The following is a 24,802-nucleotide window of genomic DNA, read 5'->3' as shown; positions in this document are numbered from 1 at the left end:
AGCAATATCACAGCGGGGGACTGAGAGAGGAAGAGGTATCTATGTTTATTGTAAGGATGCGAGTGAGTGAGCAAGTTCAGTTTTATGCCGCTTTTAGCAATATTCCAGCAATATCATTAGAAAAGTGCCCATGTAGGGAATTGAACCCAGGTCTTCGGCATGACGAGCGATCACCTTAACCACTAGGCTACCTCACCACCCCTGGGTGTAAGGATGAGTGAGGGAGGGTGTTGGATTTAAAACCTGTCTGAACATGTGATAATATGACTTAGAACCACACCTCAACCAAGTTGATACCTATGGGCGGTGGGGTAGCCTAATGGTTAAAGCATAAGATCGTCGTGCTAAAAACACTTGTGTTTAATTCCCCACATGGGTGCAATGTGTGAAGCCCACCTCTGGTGTCCCCCGCCATGATAGTGCTGGAATATTGCTAAAAGCGGTAAAAAACCATGCTCGCTCACTCTCAGCTAGGTAACACTTTAACCCCTTTACTTTATAATACTTGGTACATTATTGTTCTTGTTATTATGATGCATTTGAAAAGAAAGATGGGAGAAATGTTAAACCACACTCACTCACTCACTCAAAGCTCTGCAATGGCTTCCTGCTACTAACGTTGATTTGGTGTGGTGTGACAAAAATTACATAGAACCTCCTGCACTGAAAGGAGGTATAAATCTCCTGTTCATGACAAGAATGGAAATATTCAGACAATCAACTCTGTTACAAAGACTTTTGTTTATTACATACAGGCTGTAATAAATATGGCTTTAAAAGCCTCAAAAAGAAAGTCACATTTTCATTGTTTAAAAATACAATGTCTAAAATAGCATATAAAACTACACAGTCAAAACTATGCGAGCATTATAAAAATACATAGAAAAGAGCAATATGTGAAAAGAGATATGGTTTGCTGTTGGCATTAAGATGGATTTCAGACAATTAACTTGCACTGCATAGTCACTCAGGGCTAGAGACACTTGCCCCTTATCTGAGTCGGTCTACCCCATAACCCTTTCTCCTGTTAATAACATTTACCCATACCCACCTATATTCTGGCTGTATTTTGTAATACAAAACGCATAATGGCTGGCACCCTGTAAGTCAACTCATACTTTCAGCATATAGCATACCTGGCTTCCTTTTCCCATATTCCTTTATCCAGGTTATATTCCACATCCAACTGTTTTCTGAACCCATATACATTTAGACTCTCACAATGTATTCATTAGATATCCCATACTTTCTAAACCCCATACCCCATACTTTTTAACCCCATATCCCATGCTTTCTTAACCCCATATCCCATACTTTCTTAATCCCATATCCCATTCTTTCTTAATCCCATATCCCATTCTTTCTTAATCCCATTCTTTCTTAACCCCATATCCCATACTTTCTTAACCCCATATCCCATACTTTCTTAATCCCATTCTTTCTTAACCCCATATCCCATGCTTTCTTAACCCCATATCCCTGCCATACCCCTTGTCCATTATGCGTGTTTGCTTTCAATACATTGTATCCCACATTACTCCCTTCCTGATATATCCAATATTCCACTTTCCTGTCTTAAGTCTACCGATATGTTAAACCTTTCCTTAACAATACTAACACATAACACCCTACCCTATCTAAGCCCATAGCCGTAACTCCTACCAGCCTCAACTCCCATCTCTCCACATCCTCTAGGAGTTGACTGGATATTTTCACCACCTGAAGTCAGGTAACAAAGCAGGATACACATCTGTACATGTTGAATATATCCAAGCTTTACACATGGGATGTAATGCTGAAGGGTTGTTGTTAAAAGGGGAACAAAAGAAATGTCCCTTGGCTGAATGGTAATACAGAAATATACCCTAGCTAACCAATACACAGCACTGAAACGTTTTAAATGCAGCACATAAATATCAAATATCTCCAGATATATTCATGATTGCTAATTTTCCTGTTTTGAACAGACTTTTCCATCTCTAACACATGCATCTTGACATTCTACAAGTCTGCATTGCAACTGGTATACTAACACTTCATCTCTAAAAATATATCATTTTGACAGATGCACGTAACTCTAGTAAAACTGACAAGGAGCCCAGTGAGTTGGGAGATCCTGAACCTGAGAAAATCTAGCTTAGCTTTGTTTATGGTTTTTGAATTATCGAAACAGCTGAGCAGAGAGGATCACAAATGGTTACAGACAGTGAAACAGACCAAGCACCTGTTACAAGGACTCACCCAGTGGTTTCAGTGTAATGCTCAGTTGGGACACATCATTTCTTTATACATAGATCTGGCCAGGGTTCATTTCTATTGTATCCTGTACGACAACAGGCCCTTCTGCTACAGTTAAGTTCTTTTCAAAAGACTTTGAGAGATGAAACAAATTCTAAAGGACATTTGGACAGAAAGTGGTTGTATATACACAGACACACAAGACACAAGACATCCAGGAGTGGTATGACTGCATGTTAATGCTAGATGTTGTACAGCTGAACCATCAACAACACAACACACATGGCAGGTATCAGCTGTCACATCACACAAACCTCAAATACTGGGATCCTTGACAATTAGGCTAAATCAGGTGCTATAGCATATCATGAAATATCGGACCAACTTGACATACTTTGGCCTTGCTCCAACATGTGCCTAATCCAGCATTGCCACACTGGGTAAGGGAGATCACCCAGGATGCTTACACCTAAACTGGATTCTGTCATAAGCAAGATCTTTTTGGAAGGGATTACACTCATCCAATATTTCTGAGGAGGGGGGGTCCTATCAAAGGAAACATGTTGGAATTATACATAATATCTCTTTAGGTTTCATTTTCAAATATGATGCAGTTTTATCAAAACATTAATAATTAAAAAAATAATCTTGAAGCTAATTTGTAGGTTAGAAAGAGGTGAGGAAGGCCAAATATTGTTTAAAAATTAGAAAGTAAATCTGAAATTTCAATTAGCATGACCAAGGTTTGGTGTCATGCCATACACTTTCCACCACAGTACACTCCAGTTCCAAATATACTACCGTGTACATCAAAACAAACTAATGTACAAGGTGAAATACATGAAGTTATGGATGACAATTTAACAAGAGTCCTAATGACAAGTAGTATGGATGATGAACTTCTGCAACTGTAGCGGTGTAAGTTTCTTCTAAATGCTACTCTGTTCTACACCTGATCTAGCCTAGGGATTGCACAAGTATATACTAGAACCAACTATCATCTGACGCTACATCCAAGCATAGTTAGCATGTGCTATAAGGCAAGTTATCACACTGGTAGCTGGTCTATACTACAGTTACAGCAGCATAGCAACATTGTAGCTCTACATGAGCAGGGGCATTAACACCATAGGCAGCAATATATCTTACTTTGTAACAGTGTCGGAAACAAAAACAATTGTCGGGCTGCCAGTAGGACCTGCAGACTTTAGAAGCAGCAGGCCCTGATTAAACCCTTCAGGCTCTCATGTTAAACACTGCAGCTTATTGTGACACATATAATGACTGATAAATTTACAGCAGGCCACATATATTTGAACCTATGGCCCAATACAAGATCTGCCATGGACAGGAGCTTATTTCAACAGTGATTTTTAAGTTATTACTGGTTTTCTCTGTTGTAGATTTTCTCTAGACCTGACCACATATTGGCCATATCACTATTGCATCAGAATCCAAATTTAGATTCAAACCAAAAGACTTGTATACCACTCACAAGATGTTAAGGACCATCCAATTTTTATATTACTTCCATCCATGTGTCTGTCATGACTTACTATGAGTTGAACAACTTCGGTTTGTATTGACAGTATAACTTTTGACTTATAAATCACATCATTTCAACACAAAAAATGTAAAATTAGACAGAATACAAATCATATTTCAATTCAATTCATAAGGAACGGTAAAGTGCCATTTGTTAAAAAATAAGACAGTAATTTCACATCAAAATGAAAAGAACACATAAATCTGGTACAGATTTGCTCTTTAAAACATAAGCTTTACCTCCACAACAAGAGACTTCTGTACAAGTACAATGTAAAAAGTAAATAAAACTGACCATTTGTAAATATACTACAAAAATTGGAGGGATATATTTCCTGGACTGGCCAACACAACCCTGACATGTAAACAACGGATCAGATCATGAAGTCCTAGCAAGTTAAACAGTTTTACATCTTATAATCATGTCACGTTTTACTATGAAATACACAATGCCAAGTTTTACTGTCTTTCTTATTTCAATTATTATCTAATATCAAAACAAGAACTGCTACATGTTATTCTGAATACTCAACATTCATACTTAAAACTGGCCTCCCTATTTCAGCTCCACACTGCCGGGACTAACATCTTGTTTACCTACATGAAACCCTCATCTATTATCAAGGTTCTCAAAATCTCAGACTACCTGCCCTTTATTTTCACTACCATTCTACTGACCAATCAAACCCCTAGGTACAGAAATGGGTATGGACTTGTCAGTGCCAGTTGTAATGGACACGAAGACATGCTTTCTGTAGCTAATCAAACTGGTTGGTGAAAATAAGGGTGGCCAATTTGTGATCGCATGAAACATGGAAATGATCCAGGGCTTACTGTAAGTTTACTGAAATGGCAGCCCTAGAGATTAAGAGGGTAGAGAGCTTCCTGAAACTAAATCCATATACACTTCAATGTCAGAAAACTGTCACGTAAATACACGCCAAGACAATACACCAGTTCAGCCTCATATTTCTATCTTGACGAGATCCAAGCTAAATTGTAAAAGTGGCCGTCCTAGCAGTCAGGTTTTGTCTTACAAGAGACTGCAGTGAACAAGAAGGATGATGGTAAGACAATGATAAATGTTAGCACATACATGCAAAATAGGACTTGATGTATAATAAGCAATGAAACAGTTCTTGAATGACACACGCAACACAGAAAGCTTTCAAGCTTGCACATATTTCTAACAAATCAGAATGAAAATGCCCATAATTGTAACAAAAAACAACAGTTGGACATCATTCTTAAATGACCCCATACACGACAGGCACACTTACCCCATATTTTTATAAATGTAGGTCAGATGGATAATATTATTTTTAAAATTTCCCAAACAAATTTAATTATATTTGTTTTCATTTTTTAAGTATAAATTTATTTCATGATTTATACGAACATCTCACCAAAATTTCATAATACAGTATATTAAGTGACACATATTGTCTGTAGATAAAATAATGTATATCAATTACTTGTTCAATTTTATCATCTAATACTGAAAAATTACATGTTTAATAATTTTAGTAGTTTTTAGCTAATTTTTCAATTCACATTTACTTTAAGAGCTAACTTTGTCTATAGATATAATTGCTCAATAATCCAGTGTTAAACCTCACTTCTATAGCAACATACATCCTGTACCTTGTCACTGCCAACAACACAAAACGTTTGTCAGCATGTCCCCTTTAAGCATATTGCCATTCAAGTTCTCCTGGAGACAAAGTGTATGGGTCCAGGGTACTTCTCCGGGTAATAATCAAGATATAACACATGAGATAATGAACTATGAAGGATTCACTGACCATCACACCAAACCTGAAAAACTCTTCATGAACCAACCATGGGCAAGAAATTACTCTAAACTAATACTTCATGTCACACCACAAATCTTTGGTTAAATATTTATACAAAGAGAGTATCTTTGGTTACACACTATGAAACAAAGATGAAAATGAAGTCAGGGGAGGTAACTCTGCTGGGGAGAACTGAGAACCAAAAATCTTCACAACTTTCCTTATTGCTGTGTTATGGAAACACAATGAACTCAATTGTTTTGTCAGTCTAATCTGGTGTTATACTGGTGTTATACTGGTGTTATACTGGCTCTCCTGAATGACTCCTCAGTAGGAATGACAATGCATCACCATGTCATGTTACATTTTTTAGTTACAAGAAATTGTCAAGCACTGTACACCACAAAGCAGCTCGACAACTCAAGTAATACCAAACACGATGTAAACCATTCAAATGTTCTTTATGAGTGAAGAAAACACCACTTTAATATAAAAAAATTAATGTAAAAATCACTAGTGACATTATCTCCATAACAGGGGTGTTGTTTTCGCTGGAGTAAAAAACGACAATGGTACGTGAAAATCAAGTGAAATAAAAAAACAAACATTTTGGCTTGTTTTTGATATTGTGTGTAATGCTACCCAGTCATGAGGTATTTCATATGAAGAACACAAATCTAGGATGATAAAAACAGAAGACGACAACACAAACTAAAACACCATTAACACAGAACTTTGTACAAAGGTTTAAAATGTCTGTACATGAAATTAAACATTGACATAAATAAACAATGTTTAATTTTAAATATTGTCCACAGGGCTTGAACCAGTGCCACTACTTCACTGTGTAGAGCTGACACTAGCTAGGTATAATTACACTGCCTTGACACTTTACACAGCAGTACAAGCTCCCTGGCTGCATCTAGCTGTTGCACAAAGTTCTCTGGGGCCTAGCCAAGGAATCCACTCAATAAAGTAAGTAACAGGGAAATATTTATTTAAGAATATCTGGTCATTCAAAATAAATGAACATACACGGAAACTTTGTCTGAATGTAGGGTGCACGCTTATTCCATCTTTCCACTGAAGCAATCTGTAATTTGTATGTTAAGAAACTGTATAGGTTTGCAAAAGTTAAAGTATATTGACTCTATGACTTACTAATTTGGTGACATGGTACCATGAAATAAGAATTTATTACAAATTTAATGATGCATCCTTCCTTTATCCTGTAAGCTTTATGTTCACTGGTGGAAACAGTCGACCATAATAACAAGAGTTACTGTCACATATCAGTGGACACCCCGAGACACCCTGATACACAATGACATTATTGCTTTCATTAAATCTTCGTCAACATACAACATGCCAAACTCTTTACTGCCATTAATTCCCTTTTCCCAACACATTTTATCTATATGTCTACACTTGTAAGATGGCTAACCCAAATTAGTACATGTATATTCAGTTATGCTTATTGTGACCATGTAAAAACTATAAACACTGTGAAACTATAGACTGGTGAATGTAGTCTGAGACATCTCTTGCATGCACCATAAAAATATTGTATTGTGACTCCAAACGGGTATATGAAAAAGCACCATGATCAAATCCATCGGCAATCACATGATGTCACATGATCACTGTAATCACATGACCTGTCACATGACACACAACCTGGTCACATGGCCATATGGCTATGCCCGGAAGGATGGTATTACAATTGTGTTAATATGACATATAAACCCCATGTCATTGTCATAAAAACATCAGTTGGAAACACAGCATATAAAACAGCGCCATGACTTTGAAGCTCACCTGGTCATATAATATCACAGTTATTTCAAGATTTCAAAATGACACCATATCTGTTTCAAAGCAGCGGCATACATGTACACAGAGATAGATTTACCATATGCTTTTGAAGCATCATCAACCCTTCCCAAAAAGTGATGTTGATTAAATTGATGATGTATGACCAACAACAGTTAGACCAGGAAATATACTCACTGGAATTTGAGTCCAGGTGAGCTAGAAAGCCATATAGCAAAATGGCATATCAACCCAATATTGCATTATGAAATATAAACCTCCCAGGAACCACATACAGCAATATGGCCAATTATCTCATGGGTCACTACGGTGTGTAACACCCACTGTTGCATTCAGAGTTTATATACACAAATTTAAGTCGTCAAACAAGGTTCAAATACATAAAAGCTGCCTAAAACATCTACATGGGAGCAGGTGGAGGCGGGGCAGTGGCTTGTTGCCGTGGAAACTCAGAAGATTGCTGCTGGTTTGTGTTGTATTGCTGAGTGGCCATATTAACTTGGCGCTGAAATTCTTGCTGTAAATGATGTGGCACCCCCTGTGGCAAAGGCTGCTTCATCTCCCCTGGTCCAGGGGAGTACAGAGAGTATGGCATGGGTGTTCCCCCAGAGGTGTTGGCCTGGGAGTTCTCCGGGGGGGCACCGTCCGGGGCACCAAACACAGCCAGAGTTGTCATTGGCTGGAAGGTAGGCTGAGGGACTTGGTACATGTAGGGAGGGCCCATGTTAGCTGCGTTAGGGTACCCTGGGTAAGGCTGGTGTCCGGGGTGTCCGGGGTGTCCAGGGTGTCCGGGGTGTCCTGGGTGGCCTCCATACATCTGACCAGGCTGTGGTGGTTGAGGCATCGGGGGGCCTGGAGAGGAAAACAATGAGCATAAGCTGTGCCAAGACGGGACAAGTTTGAAGTTTTAACTCGCAGTAAATGTTGATGGGGGGACGTTGGGGCTCATCTGATTCGTTTGATGAAATGACTGAATGTTGTGTAGATGTTGTTGGTTTGTTGTTTAACGCCACACTCAGCAATACTACAGCCATATGGTGGTGGTCTGTAAAAAATCAAGTCTGGACCAGACAATCCAGTGATCAACATCATGAGCATCGATCTACGCAATTGGGAACCGATGACATGTGTCAACCAAGTCAGCGAGCCTGACCAGTCGATCCAGTTAGTCGCCTCTTACGACAAGTGTATATGTCACAGCCAACGGTATTCAAGCCATATCATGATGGCTTGTACACATTCAATCTAGGCCAGTGAAACCTGTGACTAAAAGTGTGGCAATGATCCACATCATCTACACAATGATAGGCAGGATTACAAATTCTGAGCATGAACCTCTAGAGTGTCAAACTGCAAAAGATTTTACTGGAATATGTCTCATGTTGTTGTAAGAGAAATCTAAAGCAAATATATCGGGTTTGCCAACCCATTGAAACCTGTATGGGTTGTTACATACAAACTTTGTCATTCTTATGTCTTACATACAATCTTGCCGAGAATACAGGTCTGTAGCATGCACACTGGTCAAGAAGAAATTACACATAACTTTCAGTAAATGAATCCTAAGACAAGGAGCAAAGCATGTGATACTGAAAACACTTCTCCCTTGGAACCCATACCAGGTCTGGCATACCCAAATGTCAGCCAAAAAATGGGTAACCTATAGAAGTTACCAGGCATGGCATACCATAAATGAGACATGCCTGCATCGCATATTGGAACAACCAGACATGGCATACCCCAGGGTGAGACAAGCAGACATAACCTATAGGAACTACCAGGCAAGGCATACCCCAGGGTGAGACAAGCAGGCATAACCTATAGGAACTACCAGACATGGCATACCCCAGGGTGAGACAAGTAGACATAACCTACAGGAACAACCAGACATGGCATACCCCAGGGTGAGACAAGTAGACATAACCTAATGGAACTAACAGATTTTGCATACCCCAGGGTGAGACAAGCAGACATAACCTATAGGAACTACCAGACAAGGCATACCCCAGGGTGAGACAAGCAGACATAACCTATCGGAACTACCAGACATGGCATACCCCAGGGTGAGACAAGTAGACATAACCTATAGGAACTACCAGGCAAGGCATACCCCAGGGTGAGACAAGCAGACATAACCTATAGGAACTACCAGACATGGCATACCCCAGGGTGAGACAAGCAGACATATCCTATAGGAACTACCAGACATGGCATACCCCAGGGTGAGACAAGTAGACATCACCTATAGGAACTACCAGGCAAGGCATACCCCAGGGTGAGACAAGTAGACATAACCTATAGGAACTACCAGGCATGGCATATCCCAGGGTGAGACAAGCAGGCATAACCTATAGGAACTACCAGATATGGCATACCCCTGGGTGAGACAAGCAGGCATCACCTATAGGAACTACCAGACATGGCATACCCCAGGGTGAGACAAGTAGACATAACCTATAGGAACTACCAGACATGGCATACCCCAGGGGTAGACAAGTAGACATAACCTATAGGAACTACCAGGCAAGGCATACCCCAGGGTGAGACAAGCAGGCATAACCTATAGGAACTACCAGACATGGCATACCCCAGGGGTAGACAAGTAGACATAACCTATAGGAACTACCAGGCAAGGCATACCCCAGGGTGAGACAAGTAGACATAACCTATAGGAACTACCAGACATGGCATACCCCAGGGGTAGACAAGTAGACATAACCTATAGGAACTACCAGGCATGGCATACCCCAGGGTGAGACAAGTTGACATAACCTATAGGAACTACCAGGCAAGGCATACCCCAGGGTGAGACAAGCAGGCATAACCTATAGGAACTACCAGACATGGCATACCCCAGGGTGAGACAAGTAGACATAACCTATAGGAACTACCAGGCAAGGCATATCCCAGGGTGAGACAAGTAGACATAACCTATAGGAACTACCAGGAAAGGTATACCCCAGGGTGAGACAAGCAGACATAACCTATAGGAACTACCAGGCAAGGCATACCCCAGGGTGAGACAAGCAGGCATAACCTATAGGAACTACCAGACATGGCATACCCCAGGGTGAGACAAGTAGACATAACCTATAGGAACTACCAGACATGGCATACCCCAGGGTGAGACAAGTAGACATAACCTAATGGAACTAACAGATTTTGCATACCCCAGGGTGAGACAAGCAGACATAACCTATAGGAACTACCAGACATGGCATACCCCAGGGTGAGACAAGCGGACATAACCTATAGGAACTACCAGACATGGCATACCCCAGGGTGAGACAAGTAGACATAACCTATAGGAACTACCAGGCAAGGCATACCCCAGGGTGAGACAAGCAGACATAACCTATAGGAACTACCAGGAATGGCATACCCCAGGGTGAGACAAGCAGACATAACCTATAGGAACTACCAGACATGGCATACCCCAGGGTGAGACAAGCAGACATAACCTATAGGAACTACCAGGCATGGCATACCCCAGGGTGAGACAAGCAGGCATAACCTATAGGAACTACCAGACATGGCATACCCCTGGGTGAGACAAGCATAACCTATAGGAACTACAAGACAAGGCATATCCAAACATAAGACAAGCAGGCATCACCTATTTGAACTACCAGACAAGGCATATCCAAAGATAAGACAAGCAGGCATAACCTATAGGAACTACAAGACAAGGCATATCCAAACATAAGACAAGCAGACATCGCCTATTTGAAGTACGAGACAAACACCTGTAGGAACTACCAGACATGGCATATCCAAAGATAAGACAAGCAGGCATCGCCTATTGGAACTACCAGACAATCACCTATAGGAACTACCAGACATGGCATATCCAAAGATAAGACAAGCAGGCATCGCCTATTGGAACTACCAGACAACCACCTATAGGAACTACCAGACATGGCATATCCAAAGATAAGACAAGCAGGCATCGCCTATTGGAACTACCAGACAATCACCTGTAGGAACTACCAGACATGGCATATCCAAAGATAAGACAAACAGGCATCGCCTATTGGAACTACCAGACAATCACCTGTAGGAACTACCAGACATGGCATATCCAAAGATAAGACAAGCAGGCATCACCTATAAGAACTACCAGACACGGCATATCCAAACATAAGACAAGCAGGCATCACCTATAGGAACTACCAGACATGGCACATCCAAACATAAGACAAGCAGGCATCACCTATAGGAACTACCAGACATGGCATAGCCCAAGGTGAGACAAGCAGGCATAACCTATAGGAACTACCAGACATGGCATATCCAAACATAAGACAAGCAGACATCGCCTATTCAAACTATGAGACAATCACCTATAGGAACTACCAGACATGGCATAGCCCAAGGTGAGACAAGCAGGCATAACCTATAGGAAGTACAAGGCAGGGCACACCCAGGGGTGACACAAGTGAGTGAGTGAGTTTAGTTTTTCGCCGCACTCAGCAGTATTCCAGCTATATGGCGGCAGGGTGACACAAGCAAGAAGCAACCATATTATCTGGCCTGGAACTCCATCAATGAGAGAAAAGCATGTAGCACCTTCAGGGGTTAACTGATAGGAATGTCCTACAGTGGAAAGACAAGCATGTGGCAACTAATTGGGATATCAGCAGAGGTCTATCAATATGGTGTGATTGCTATATGATACATATCCCATGTTATTGGTCTGATACAATTCATATCCCAATACAGAAATTTTATTTCATAAGTTTCATTCATTCTTTTAGCAGGTCAACTACAGAATCTGCATAAGCTGGTTGTTGAACTGTAATTTCTTTTGAGTTTTACACAAACATAACTTGACATGTAATGGTATGTAATGGGTTGTAAGTCGATATGCTGTGTCATGGGCCTGGTACGGAATACAATACTGCATCGCTGTTACAGCACTAGGTATCTGGCCTGTTATCCCTACATGGGATCATGGACATGAACATAAATTTAATATCATAGGCAAGCAAAAAGCACTTAAGACCTACACAGCCTGGAATCACCACACTTAATGACAGATAAGCAGAAAGCACTGTCTTGAAAAAGTTGAATTCCACACTTAATGACAGATAAGAAGAAAGCACCGTGCCCTGAATCACAACACTTAAAAACGTATAAGCAGAAAGCACTCCCTGAATTCCCACACTTAATTACAGGTAGGCAGAAAGCACCGTGCCTTGGACTCCCACAGTTAATGACTGAGGCAAGCAGGAAGCCCTCAGCTCCCAATCCAAACACAAAATGACAGCCAAGCAGGAAACACAATGCTCCAAATCGCAATACTTAATGATGGTCAAGCTTGAAGCAATGAGAGGATCTAGTCTGTCGTGAATCCCCACATTCAAGGAGCGACAAATGGCTGCAGCAATGGTTAGTAAAGCGAGACTCTTGACAGAGACCAGCCTACCTCCACTGGACATTTGAGACGCAGCGGTTGACGTTGTCTTGGAAACAGTCATGCCAGACTGGGTGGACTGAGCACTACCTGTTGTTACTGGACCAAGGGGGTAGGAGGTGACCACGCTCTGGCCGTCCGATGTTGCTGCCCGTTCGTACATGGCGCCTTGGGAATCTGGAGGCTGGCGCTTCCTGCATACACAGCAGATGACCACTATCAATATGGCTGCTCCCACAAATGCCATGGTGAGACCCACGATGAGAACCAGAGATGGTCCTGTGTGTACTTCCCTATGGCCACCATTGTAGTCTGCAACAGGACAAAATAAGAGATATTCAAACACCACTTGAAACTTGGAAGGGCCATGGGAGATATTTCAAACAAAATAATTTGTAAGGTATTGCATCCAAATGAATTTCAATAAGTTTTACATGCACATGAATGTTCAGGAAACACGAGAATGCAAGACAAAAGTGGCACCTAAAGTTAGGATTACAACATTTTGAGAATTAAGTATATTTTGGGGTGGGGGGACTGGAGGGGGTCTCAAAACTTAAAAAGTTAAGTTTGTTTTTCTAAAATATGATATCATACTTTGATTTTGTCCCTAAAATGTCTGTGCTGAAAAACTTTAGACATTGTTTGTATCTTTTCACAGAAATAACTGCAAGTAAGACCAAAACAGAGACCAAAGAATATATTGTGTTTTACAAAATGTTTCATCACCCTTGGAATATTAACATGAAGTAATGACTCCAATGTTTATCCCTTAGCAGCAGTCCAAGGTGGGAGTTACAAAGCAATACTTCCAGTGTGCATTGTCTAATCAACTTTGAGAACACAAATCAGTTAATTAACAGTCCACAATAACTTGTGCAATGTGAAATTTAAGACATCTGTGTGCAAAATATGCTGAAAGCGCATGTTAAATCTCCAAATAATCATCATCATTCAAGAAATTTGCTTTATGTAATCTTCAGAGTGAAGAGACCATGCTTGAAATGTTAAATCGGGAAAAGGTCCAACTTATCATATTTCATCTTATCTATGTGATCAGTTGACAAGAATGATGAATCAGTGTTACTAAGGGTATGTTTATTCACGCTGGATGTAATCTTAACAGTATAATGACATCAACCCACTGACACTCATAAAGTGTAGTTTGATGGAGGATAAAGTACTTCCGGACCCTTTGATCTTTTAGCGAAATATCTCAGAACAGTGCATGTGATAATGTAAAAAAGATAATAAGAGCTGAGGCTCACATTAAGGCTCATTCACATACTCTGTAAATCAAACGGTATCCTTTCATGAATTCAATTCGTTATTCATGATCACTAAAATCAAATATATGTTACAGGGAATGTGTGAAACCAGGGATTTCACATAATCCCTAAAAGAATCAGTGATTTCGTGAAATCCCCTCAGGGATATCATGTATTCCCTAAAATTTCAAGGGATTTCATGAAATTACTGAAATATTGGCTCAGGGATTTCATGAAACCCCTGTCAGCCTTTATTTAAATAGAGAACACCAAATATATAATGCAAGTGCAGAGTTTATACAGTCCAAGTAAGCTTAGGCTCAGTATTATTCATTTCACTGAGTCTAACAAAACCTAGTAGAAGGTCTCGTCAGCTAACCTTTTCAGTTGACCAATCAGAACACAGCTTACCAAATCGCGAAAGTTGACATTTGCAAATACCGTTTGCACTTTTCCCTCAAAAAAGTTTGTACCCGAACGATTTCGATTGCTATTTTCTTTACAATTGCTTCCGTGTGATGCACATGGAGCACGCCACAGCATGCTGAGTAAACAGTCGCTGAAAATAGCGTTTTGTCAATATTCAAGGATGTCAGCTTGCGGAAATATTAGCTAATGGTAACCATGTCATCAGAAAGCCCTAGGCATATATACTGCAGGTCAAATATCTGTTTTTATGCAGATTTTCGTTTGTTGAGAGATGAGTGTCAGTGACCGGGAATTTTGTAAGTCCCGCCGAACCCTAAACAGCAGCCATTGTCTGATTGGTTAAATCCGTTCGCCCATCTCACATGTGATTGGACGATCGCTCAAAGGTTAGCTGACGCGACCTTCTACTAGGGTTTGTTAGACTCAGTAGAAGCAGTGTAACGAATAATACTGAGCCTAAGTTTACTTCGACTGAGAGTTTATACTCTTAAAGTTCATCTGTTGGGACAAGATGTCATGACACAGACCATTACACTTCAGTCCCGTTTTAAAACAGTTACGTCTCGATTTACATTGTGGTTTGGACCACAGTTACATTTTTTGGAAACCCTGACCACTACAATTCAACTCGGAAATTACAGCAGTCCAGAGAGACACTTCTTTGTCCATTGTCACATCATTCCTAAAGAGCAGACGCTGAGGATAGACAGCTGGTAAGGCTAGGTTAATGAAAATTCATATCATTGGGGAAAAAGCAGTCAAATTCGTCCAAACCTGTAGAGGTTTCCGATTCATTTTTTCTTCTTTTTATTCTATTTCTATTACCACACCGTATAAAACGATACAACAAAGAGTTCACTCGTTTTAAAAACATTCAGGAGATGGACGAGACGCCAAAACGGAAGGTAAATGACGGTAAAATTTGAGATTTTATTATAACAAGTTTTCATCGCAGAGTTTACATTCTATGTAACCATGTGAATAGCACTTTTCTTGCCTTTGTAAATTGCTTATCAAAATTTAAATCTAGCATTTCTCTCAGATTTGTTGAAAATGTAATTCCTAGAATCTTAAAGGCTTCTTTGGACCAATAAAGAGGTATATGAGGCGACAGTTTATCAGACGAACCAGTTTGGGATCCAATCCAAACTGCTGACCCTGAGCAAATAGCTAATTCTTTAGTTTAAGAGTCTTCATGACTTCTGATAGACTTTGTTCTGATCTGTCGATTGAGAAATTGGTATCATCTGCATATTGGAAAATAGAATATTCTACTCCATTCACATTAATCCCGGTTATATTTCATGTGTTACATTTAAAAGAAATAGCAAGCAATTCTGCACTCATTATGAACAGGTAAGGCGATAAAGGGTCTCCCTGTCGAGACCCCAACCCAGACTGAAAAAATTGGAAATATGTCCCGAGTTTATTATAGCACTATGACTGACTGACTGAGTTTGGTTTTACGCCGCTTTTAGCAATATTCCAGCAACATCACGGCGGGGGGCACCAGAAATGGGCTTAACACATTGTGCCAATGTGGGGAATCGAACCCGGGTCTTCGGCGTGACGAGCCAACGCTTTAACCACTAGGCTACCCCACCACCCCTTATAGCACTATGACTATTTTGAGTAAAAAATTGGAATGTGTCTAATGCTTTTTCGATAAATTGCCATTCTAAAGAGTCAAATCGTCGCAGTCCTGTCAAAACCTTGTATGTCGGCATTTCGCCAAACTTGACTTTAGATGAAAAATACATTCACCTAGTATCAATGCATTTTCTGTCAAATTCTCATAACAATCCTCCAATAGAATTCCAAGATACAACCATTTTTCAAAAGCACCTATCTTATTAGTCCCCAAAAGTGACATGCAAAACCTCGTAAGTTTCAGCGCTACCATTTTGTGAGGATGTGTTTCGATGCTTATTCACATTGCTACAGTGGTATTGTGCTCGAAATACCACCTATGTTATGAAATTCATAAAATGCTGTGAAATAAACATAAAACAACAAGTTTTGACATATAACTGAAGAATCTGGATAACTGACAGTGTATGTTTTTTTCCCGTCTTTAGCACCCTTTAGGGTATAACATTTGATCCTTGATACTTGTATTGTATCTAATACCAAAACTGTCATCCATTATTGTAGAAATTCCAGTAAATAAACTGTTTCTGGAACCCAACATTCGGTCAGTGACTGAGCTGTTAGTCATGATTAGAACATGAAACTACAGCCATGAGTAGACTAGTTCTTACAGATGACAATCAGAAAGCAATCAAAGGTGAAGTTCTCACCATGGATCTACAAGCTGTGTTGATTGCTCCATCACTGAATGGTAGTGTATTGTAGCATAAAACCAAGTTGGCCTGTCACAACTTTAACATCTTCGATGTTGCTTCACATGTCGTCATGTAATACGTCTGGCATGAAGGTCACAGGGAGCTAATTGTTCTCGTGTTTTCCTCCTCCATTACAGACTACATCAAAAGAGAAGTTTCTCCAGGTGACACAGTCACACAATTCAGTGACGACTATGCATATATGTTACAGTCTGATTGTGAAATCAGTCATTTTGTGAAATGACTAAAAATTTCAGCCATTTCGCTATTGGCTATATTAATAGGGTTGGACATTTCCATCAAATTTGAAGTAAATGTGCTTGATAACGATTGCCAATGTTCGTGATGCACGAAACAAATCGCCAAAACGTATTTTGTGGCCCCGACTCTCAGAAACATGACACACATGTCTTAGTTGGATACATGGGAAAGATCGTGCGAAAAATCAGTATAAATGGCCTGTCCAACACTGCAATATCACTGCACATAAAGTCACACAGAGAGAATGCCAAGGTTAACCCAGGCAGAAAGAGAACGAGCAGTAGGGATAGTTGAATGGCTGACCCTCTTCACGAAATGACTGATTTCACAATCTGACTGTAACATATATATATATCATAATCTGATATATATATATATATATATATATACACATATGGTCCTGTACATATACATATACATATTCATATATATATATATTATAATATTATATATATATCGTGGTAGCGTGTGGTCCTGTGCATAGAGCTCACGTCACGAATCAGTTGAAGTTAAGCAACGATGAGTCCTTGGATGGGTGACCATGTTTGGCAGATTGACTCCTGAGAGTTTCTACAACTTCAGTCCTGGCCCACAACGAAACACATATCATACATCAGGTCTCACCTGTGGCAAGTGAGTTGGTTCAACATTGCCTCTGTTCACCCAGCAGAAAATGGGTACCCAGTTGATGCTATAAAAACTGTCAGTGATAGCAAGCAATATGTAGTCAAGTCTATTATGTATGACTTCGTCAAAGACTCTTCTCCTTGTTTCACTTATACTTCTGTCAGACCCAGTAACAAAGGTGGAGATCCACGAGTTACTGACATCAAATACTGAAGTCAAAGGATTTTCTTCATGCATAGCACTGATGACTGGCAAGATCTACCTCGTAGACCACAGACAGGGGAGCAGGAAAGAAAACAGTCACGAAGGTTTTTTACAACCACTGAACATCAAGGAAGCCAAGTACCACCATCTTCAGGAGCTCAGATTTGTTATGCCATCCGATTAGCATCTATTCTATAATGCTCTTCCTTCTCTTGGGAAATAACATTCTCTCACAAATCACAAAACTGTAAGAGACACATTTCTTATTACAGACAGTTTGGTTGAAGTAGTGTCAAACTGTATGCAATATGTTATTGCAATATGTTCATAATTCAGAATGTAGCGCTGGAAGAGGGCACCTGTTTTATGTTACAAATAGTCAAGTCACAATGGTGTTTCATGGGTGTTTATTTATTGTAAGGGGTTTGTGAGAGGCCGATGATTATGAGAGGCTTATTACTGTTGAAATATGGTGACTGGACCATATGTCCTGACGGTTCATTCCTATTTGTTCTATCAGTTATCAAACTTTGGGGAAGGTGTGGTGCATAAACGTACAGGGTTGTGCCCAATAGTTTGCTAAGACTTAAGTAATCAGAGTTGATACAGAACATGTTACAATTCGTTCCATTCTTCATATTTAACTTACAAAGGTTTTGTAACAATGTTTGCTCATTTTAAGGAGTTTGACTGTATGGTCAGTACAGGTCGAGGGCCCCGTTGTGTGAGACGTCTTTAGAGACGATACTGTAAATGAGATGGATTATATGAATAGGGCCCACTGCAGGTAATCACGGTACAGCAGTCATGAATAAGTGGTTCATTTAGTATTTTCTTACACTGATAAAACATGTCATGCAAATGGACCTTGGGCCATAAAATGATCTTTTTCTTGTTTAAACATTGTATTTGATCATGCAATAATGCTTCTGGCTCATTGAACAGGCACCAGACTGTCTCTTCTTCCTGTTTAATTGTTATCTGAATACATTTAATTGAAATTAGCTGTTTTTCAAAATATCCAATTTGATAATGGACTTGATGCAAAACCTCGTATTTTTCATCCAGGCCTAACCCTTTGGAATTAAGATACCAAACATGTTTGGTTTCACTGCAAATAATGATGCAAAATTATGGTGGAAAACTCAATGCACACACATATAAATGAAACATTTTTTTTCGATTATCTCAAAACTTTATAAAAGTCAGATACGAGGTTTTGACAGGACTACGACGAAATGCCTTTTCAAAATCAACCATTGCCATAAATCCAGGGAGTTTATGTACTTCACAGTGAGAAAAACATTGGTCCACGCGAAGGAAGAAGAATCCCACTATTTGCTCACCAACTAAGAGTAGAAAGGAGCAAATGAAGCAGGAGGTCATGATACACGCATTTAAAGCAGCGAGAAAATTACCTAGGCACCCCTACTCAAGGTAGTAATTAGCCTAGAGTGTCATCAGTAAATTGTCAAAGTTTTCAAGTCCCAAGAACTGAAGGATGTAATGAGACTCAACAGTTAATTTCATACATTCATTGATATAATAACAGGGAATGTGTGAAATGGAACACCATGAATATCAGTAATTTCATGAAATCCCTTGAAATTTTAGGGAATACATGAAATCCCTGGGGGTCAGAGTGATTTCACGAAATCACTGATTCTTTTAGGGATTACGTGAAATCCCTGGTTTCACACATTCCCTGTAACATATATATATCCAAGCCGTATAATAGTCAACACTCTTAATAATATATAATGTGACAGTGATGTGGTCACTGGTATGATACATTAGTACAGTCAGCATAGTCAAGACATGTCAAATAATCTAGTTTTGTTTCACTGAACGTGAATAATACATCCACTGCTGACTTGTTATTGTATTTGATCACCGATATTCATGATATGCACCACATTCATCTAAAAGTGGATTTGTTGCAGCCCTACTAAAAGCCATGTATAGGCTAGTGGACTCAGAAGCTCTTGGCACAGCCTGATGTTCTTCTGACATCTTCTTATCATGTCTTAATACTCTAATACTCTTCTATCAAAGAACTTCTTCACCTTTAACTTATGATGTCGTACTTCAACACCATCTGCACTAACCATAGTTGTCTATGTGATATTTACATTAGATCTTGTATGTTACTTTTACATGACAGTTCCAAATTTGTTAATCATTATTTTATAAACATCATGTATAGGGTGATCTGAAGGCATATGACAGCATCAACAAATTCCTTCTAAAGCTGTACATAATTATGTTGTCAACTGTTACATATAACAAGTTTATGCATTTGTGTCCGAATATTTGTTGTGCATAGTTTTATTGGCAAAAATAAAGAATATGTAATGGATTAATCTTAGCACAAAAATACAAGACAGTAGCCGTTCAGAGCTGTTCTGATTGAGAAAGAGTGTATTTGATCATGCAATAATGCTTCTGGCTCATTGAACAGGCACCAGACTGTCTCTTCTTCCTGTTTAATTGTTATCTGAATACATTTAATTGAAATTAGCTGTTTTTCAAAATATCCAATTTGATAATGGACTTGATGCAAAACCTCGTATTTTTCATCCAGGCCTAACCCTTTGGAATTAAGATACCAAACATGTTTGGTTTCACTGCAAATAATGATGCAAAATTATGGTGGAAAACTCAATGCACACACATATAAATGAAACATTTTTTTTCGATTATCTCAAAACTTTATAAAAGTCAGATACGAGGTTTTGACAGGACTACGACGAAATGCCTTTTCAAAATCAACCATTGCCATAAATCCAGGGAGTTTATGTACTTCACAGTGAGAAAAACATTGGTCCACGCGAAGGAAGAAGAATCCCACTATTTGCTCACCAACTAAGAGTAGAAAGGAGCAAATGAAGCAGGAGGTCATGATACACGCATTTAAAGCAGCGAGAAAATTACCTAGGCACCCCTACTCAAGGTAGTAATTAGCCTAGAGTGTCATCAGTAAATTGTCAAAGTTTTCAAGTCCCAAGAACTGAAGGATGTAATGAGACTCAACAGTTAATTTCATACATTCATTGATATAATAACAGGGAATGTGTGAAATGGAACACCATGAATATCAGTAATTTCATGAAATCCCTTGAAATTTTAGGGAATACATGAAATCCCTGTCAGAGTCAGAGTGATTTCGAAATCACTGATTCTTTTAGGGATTATTGAAATCCCTGGTTTCACACATTCCCTGTAACATATATATATCCAAGCCGTATAATAGTCAACACTCTTAATAATATATAATGTGACAGTGATGTGGTCACTGGTATGATACATTAGTACAGTCAGCATAGTCAAGACATGTCAAATAATCTAGTTTTGTTTCACTGAACGTGAATAATACATCCACTGCTGACTTGTTATTGTATTTGATCACCGATATTCATGATATGCACCACATTCATCTAAAAGTGGATTTGTTGCAGCCCTACTAAAAGCCATGTATAGGCTAGTGGACTCAGAAGCTCTTGGCACAGCCTGATGTTCTTCTGACATCTTCTTATCATGTCTTAATACTCTAATACTCTTCTATCAAAGAACTTCTTCACCCCAACTTGCGATGCCGTACTTCAACACCATCTGCACTAACCATAGTTGTCTATGTGATATTTACATTAGATCTTGTATGTTACTTTTACATGACAGTTCCAAATTTGTTAATCATTATTTTATAAACATCATGTATAGGGTGATCTGAAGGCATATGACAGCATCAACAAATTCCTTCTAAAGCTGTACATAATTATGTTGTCAACTGTTACATATAACAAGTTTATGCATTTGTGTCCGAATATTTGTTGTGCATAGTTTTATTGGCAAAAATAAAGAATATGTAATGGATTAATCTTAGCACAAAAAATACAAGACAGTAGCCGTTCTAAGAGCTGTTCTGATTGAGAAAGAGTGTACTTTGTAGAAGACATAATCAGGTGTTTCATTGGTAACCAGAGTTACCTCCATCAAGATTACAACGTATATGTCTGCTCAACAAGATTTACCATCAAACATTTTTTTATACAGCTCACATTCAGTCTAGATTTGTATTATACACTTTTGTCCACGAGTATGAATTATTGACTGGTTACGCTTGATCATTTGCAATAACATCACAATTCCACAGAAGCACTGACTACTACCAATAGCAACCTGATACCAACCATTGCTAACCACTCTCTTTAGCCATAAGCATGTTAACTGCACACAGATACTAATGACAACTATGAAATAATCTATTGCCACTCACATGCTGATCATGTCAAAACATTCTTGTTAAAAGTGTGTAGAGACTCCTATGATTAAAAAGAATGCATGGGGAGATCCTGCCACTTAATTTCAACTATTAAACATGTATATGTAAATAATGTAGGGTTAGTAATGTGTACATTAGGCTGTAATGAATACACTATGTTGCCAATATGATACGTATCACGAATATTGAGTAACGAATACGAATAATTATTCACGAATACAATATTGCAGTTAAGTGATTGATGCACAATATTGAATGCCCATGTTGACAGTGGTAATTTGTCACTCATCTCATGACACTCAGATTTGGTATGTAATAGTTATAGTTGACAGTAACATGTCCGCCCTTGGCAAACTAACATGACTTGCGCTACTACAAGGCTAGTACATAATGCATATCTCGTTTTGAAAAAGGACAAAAGGGTTCAAGTAAAACACACTCCCTTAAAAAAAAAGTAAATATTCATGAATATTCGGTTCTAGTGACCACGAATAACGAATTGAATTCATGAAGGGCTACGGTTCGATTCACTGAATATGCGAGTGAATCGTAACAGCCTTAGTGTACATACAAGAGCCAGTGTTTCAAAATGGGTCACAACTTGAAATTATGAAAAGGGGTTATTTCCTTACCCTTGTCTTTAACGTTAATAGTTAGGGCCACTTCACAGATTCAGATACAATCAAGGATGTCGGACCTGTGTATCCCTGTATGCCCTTTAAAACCGTATACCATGCACCGGTACATGCTATCTGGCTTTATAATAATCATGAATAATTAGCAACATTGCACCTCCAGACCTTAACTAAGTTATTTTCAAACAAGCAGAACCCATACAGCTAATTTACCCCATGTCTGCTTTGGTAATCGTGTATGTTGCCAAGGAAACTATACCATGCTATACCCAACCTGGTTAGGCATGTTGACATATCTTGGAAGATTAGGGACCGGTCATAATTTATGATAGGGGGGGGGGAAGAAAGAGAGAGAAGGAGAGATGATGATTTTTATGGAGTAGCATGTACAATGTGAATGACCCCCCCGAAAATTTATGGTCAAAATAAGTGACCCCCCTGCATGTCATGTACAAAATCAATTATCCCCGCCTCCCCTTCCCATAATTTCTAAGCATAATTTTAAACATATTTTTATGTACAAAATTGCTGACCCCCTAGTATGTGTGTACAAAATTGATGGAACCCCCTAGCTCCCCAGAACAAAATGGGTGACCCCTAGCCATAACTTATGAACGGTCCCTTACAAAATTAGCACAAAATGAGAAAATGATAACAAAGCAGACACTTTCTTTCAGGGAATGTAAAATATGATGCGTGAAATAATTGTCTAAACCATACGAATATTATATTGCATTTAAAATATGAATATGTTACTGTTTTTTCTCCTTGTAGATTTGTTAATAATTGATATGGCCAAAGTTATATAAGTTTAGTAAAATCATTTTAGCGTACAATAACCTGCATCAAGGGTTCGTGACAAACATTTTTTTCAAACAAAAGCTATAAATTTATCCTCTGCAAAAGCGTTTTATAGAAAAGCACATATGGCGGTAAATGCAGAACGATAGCGCAAATATGGAAAAGTACTTACAACTGTCATCGAAGTAGCCAGTAGTACTTGTAAAATCCGTTGCAGCTAATTTTCGCATCATTTTACAAGTCGGTCACATAAATATAAAATAACAAGTAGAATCAAATTTGCAACACATTTGTTGCAACGTACAATCACAGCACGCTGGAAAATTTTCGAAAAACCAAGTGAAGCCGGTTCAACGCCGGGTTAAAAAATACAATGTGAGTTGTGAGTCACATCAAACTGCACAGTAACGTGCCGCCGTTTTGATACCAAAATTTGCCACAATGTGCAGACGTTGTTTGTGACATATTCTCTGTCCTAAACCTGCAGACAGCAAGATGTGGTTCCCGCGATGCATTAGAACAAGCGGATTCGCTATAACATTGTCTCGTCTTTGTCTGTCAAATTCACGTTTGACATAAAACCGGAAGTGGTAGCGTTATCGTCCCTGGAAAGATAGTAAAAATGTCATCCTGGAAATTAAGATGGAACAAGTGCGAGCTCTTACTAAATTGGATTCTAAGAAAATACGAAAGTGGAATGAAGGTTTTTGTAAGGGATTTACTATAACTGATTGGTAAATAAAAGAGACAATAACTGACAGAACCTACAATAACTGTCTTTACCTTCAATTTTATACTCCAGCTGATCAATACTAGAGCAGATATTGACTGACACCTTTAAAGTTTACTTTTAGTAATAGTTACACAATGGTTTCAAGTGGATCTATAATCCTTAATAGACCATGCGTAGCTACTCAAATCAAAATGAAAGTATATATTGCATTCCTGCATAATGGTTATACAAACTAAATGTTAAAAACTACACTTGTCACTATTTGCAGTCAGAAACTTAGATTCAGAACCTAATGTTCCCACTGATCAAGAATCAAAATGTTTCAGGCATGAATAATTTTATTTGTTTACATACATACATACATACATACATACATACATACATACATA

At 39.0% G+C, this 24,802-nt stretch overlaps 1 protein-coding gene across 3 annotated transcripts; it reads right to left on the bottom strand.

Moving 5' to 3' along the window:
- Window positions 1-722: 722 nt before the first annotated feature.
- Window positions 723-24,305, bottom strand: LOC124257654 (calcium-binding protein P-like). 3 transcript variants are annotated; one of them, XR_006893318.1, is made up of 4 exons: window positions 23,853-24,305; window positions 12,841-13,140; window positions 1,489-8,264; window positions 723-1,425 (listed from the first exon to the last, which is right to left on the bottom strand). XR_006893318.1 is itself a non-coding variant. In XM_046691766.1 (3 exons), the coding sequence occupies exons 1-3, from the start codon at window positions 23,911-23,913 to the stop codon at window positions 7,813-7,815; spliced, it is 813 nt and encodes a 270-aa protein (XP_046547722.1). In that variant the 5' UTR covers window positions 23,914-24,305; the 3' UTR covers window positions 723-7,812. The 3 variants fall into 3 exon arrangements, 1 of the variants encoding a protein (XP_046547722.1); XR_006893319.1 differs by having other exon boundaries at window positions 723-1,340; XM_046691766.1 differs by having other exon boundaries at window positions 723-8,264.
- Window positions 24,306-24,802: the final 497 nt, after the last annotated feature.

This window comes from Haliotis rubra, unplaced genomic scaffold, assembly GCF_003918875.1.
Source record: "Haliotis rubra isolate DU_JTF1 unplaced genomic scaffold, ASM391887v1 Scf67, whole genome shotgun sequence".
NCBI classification, from domain to species: Eukaryota; Metazoa; Mollusca; class Gastropoda; order Lepetellida; family Haliotidae; genus Haliotis; species Haliotis rubra.
This window is presented reverse-complemented; position numbering and strand designations above follow the sequence as displayed.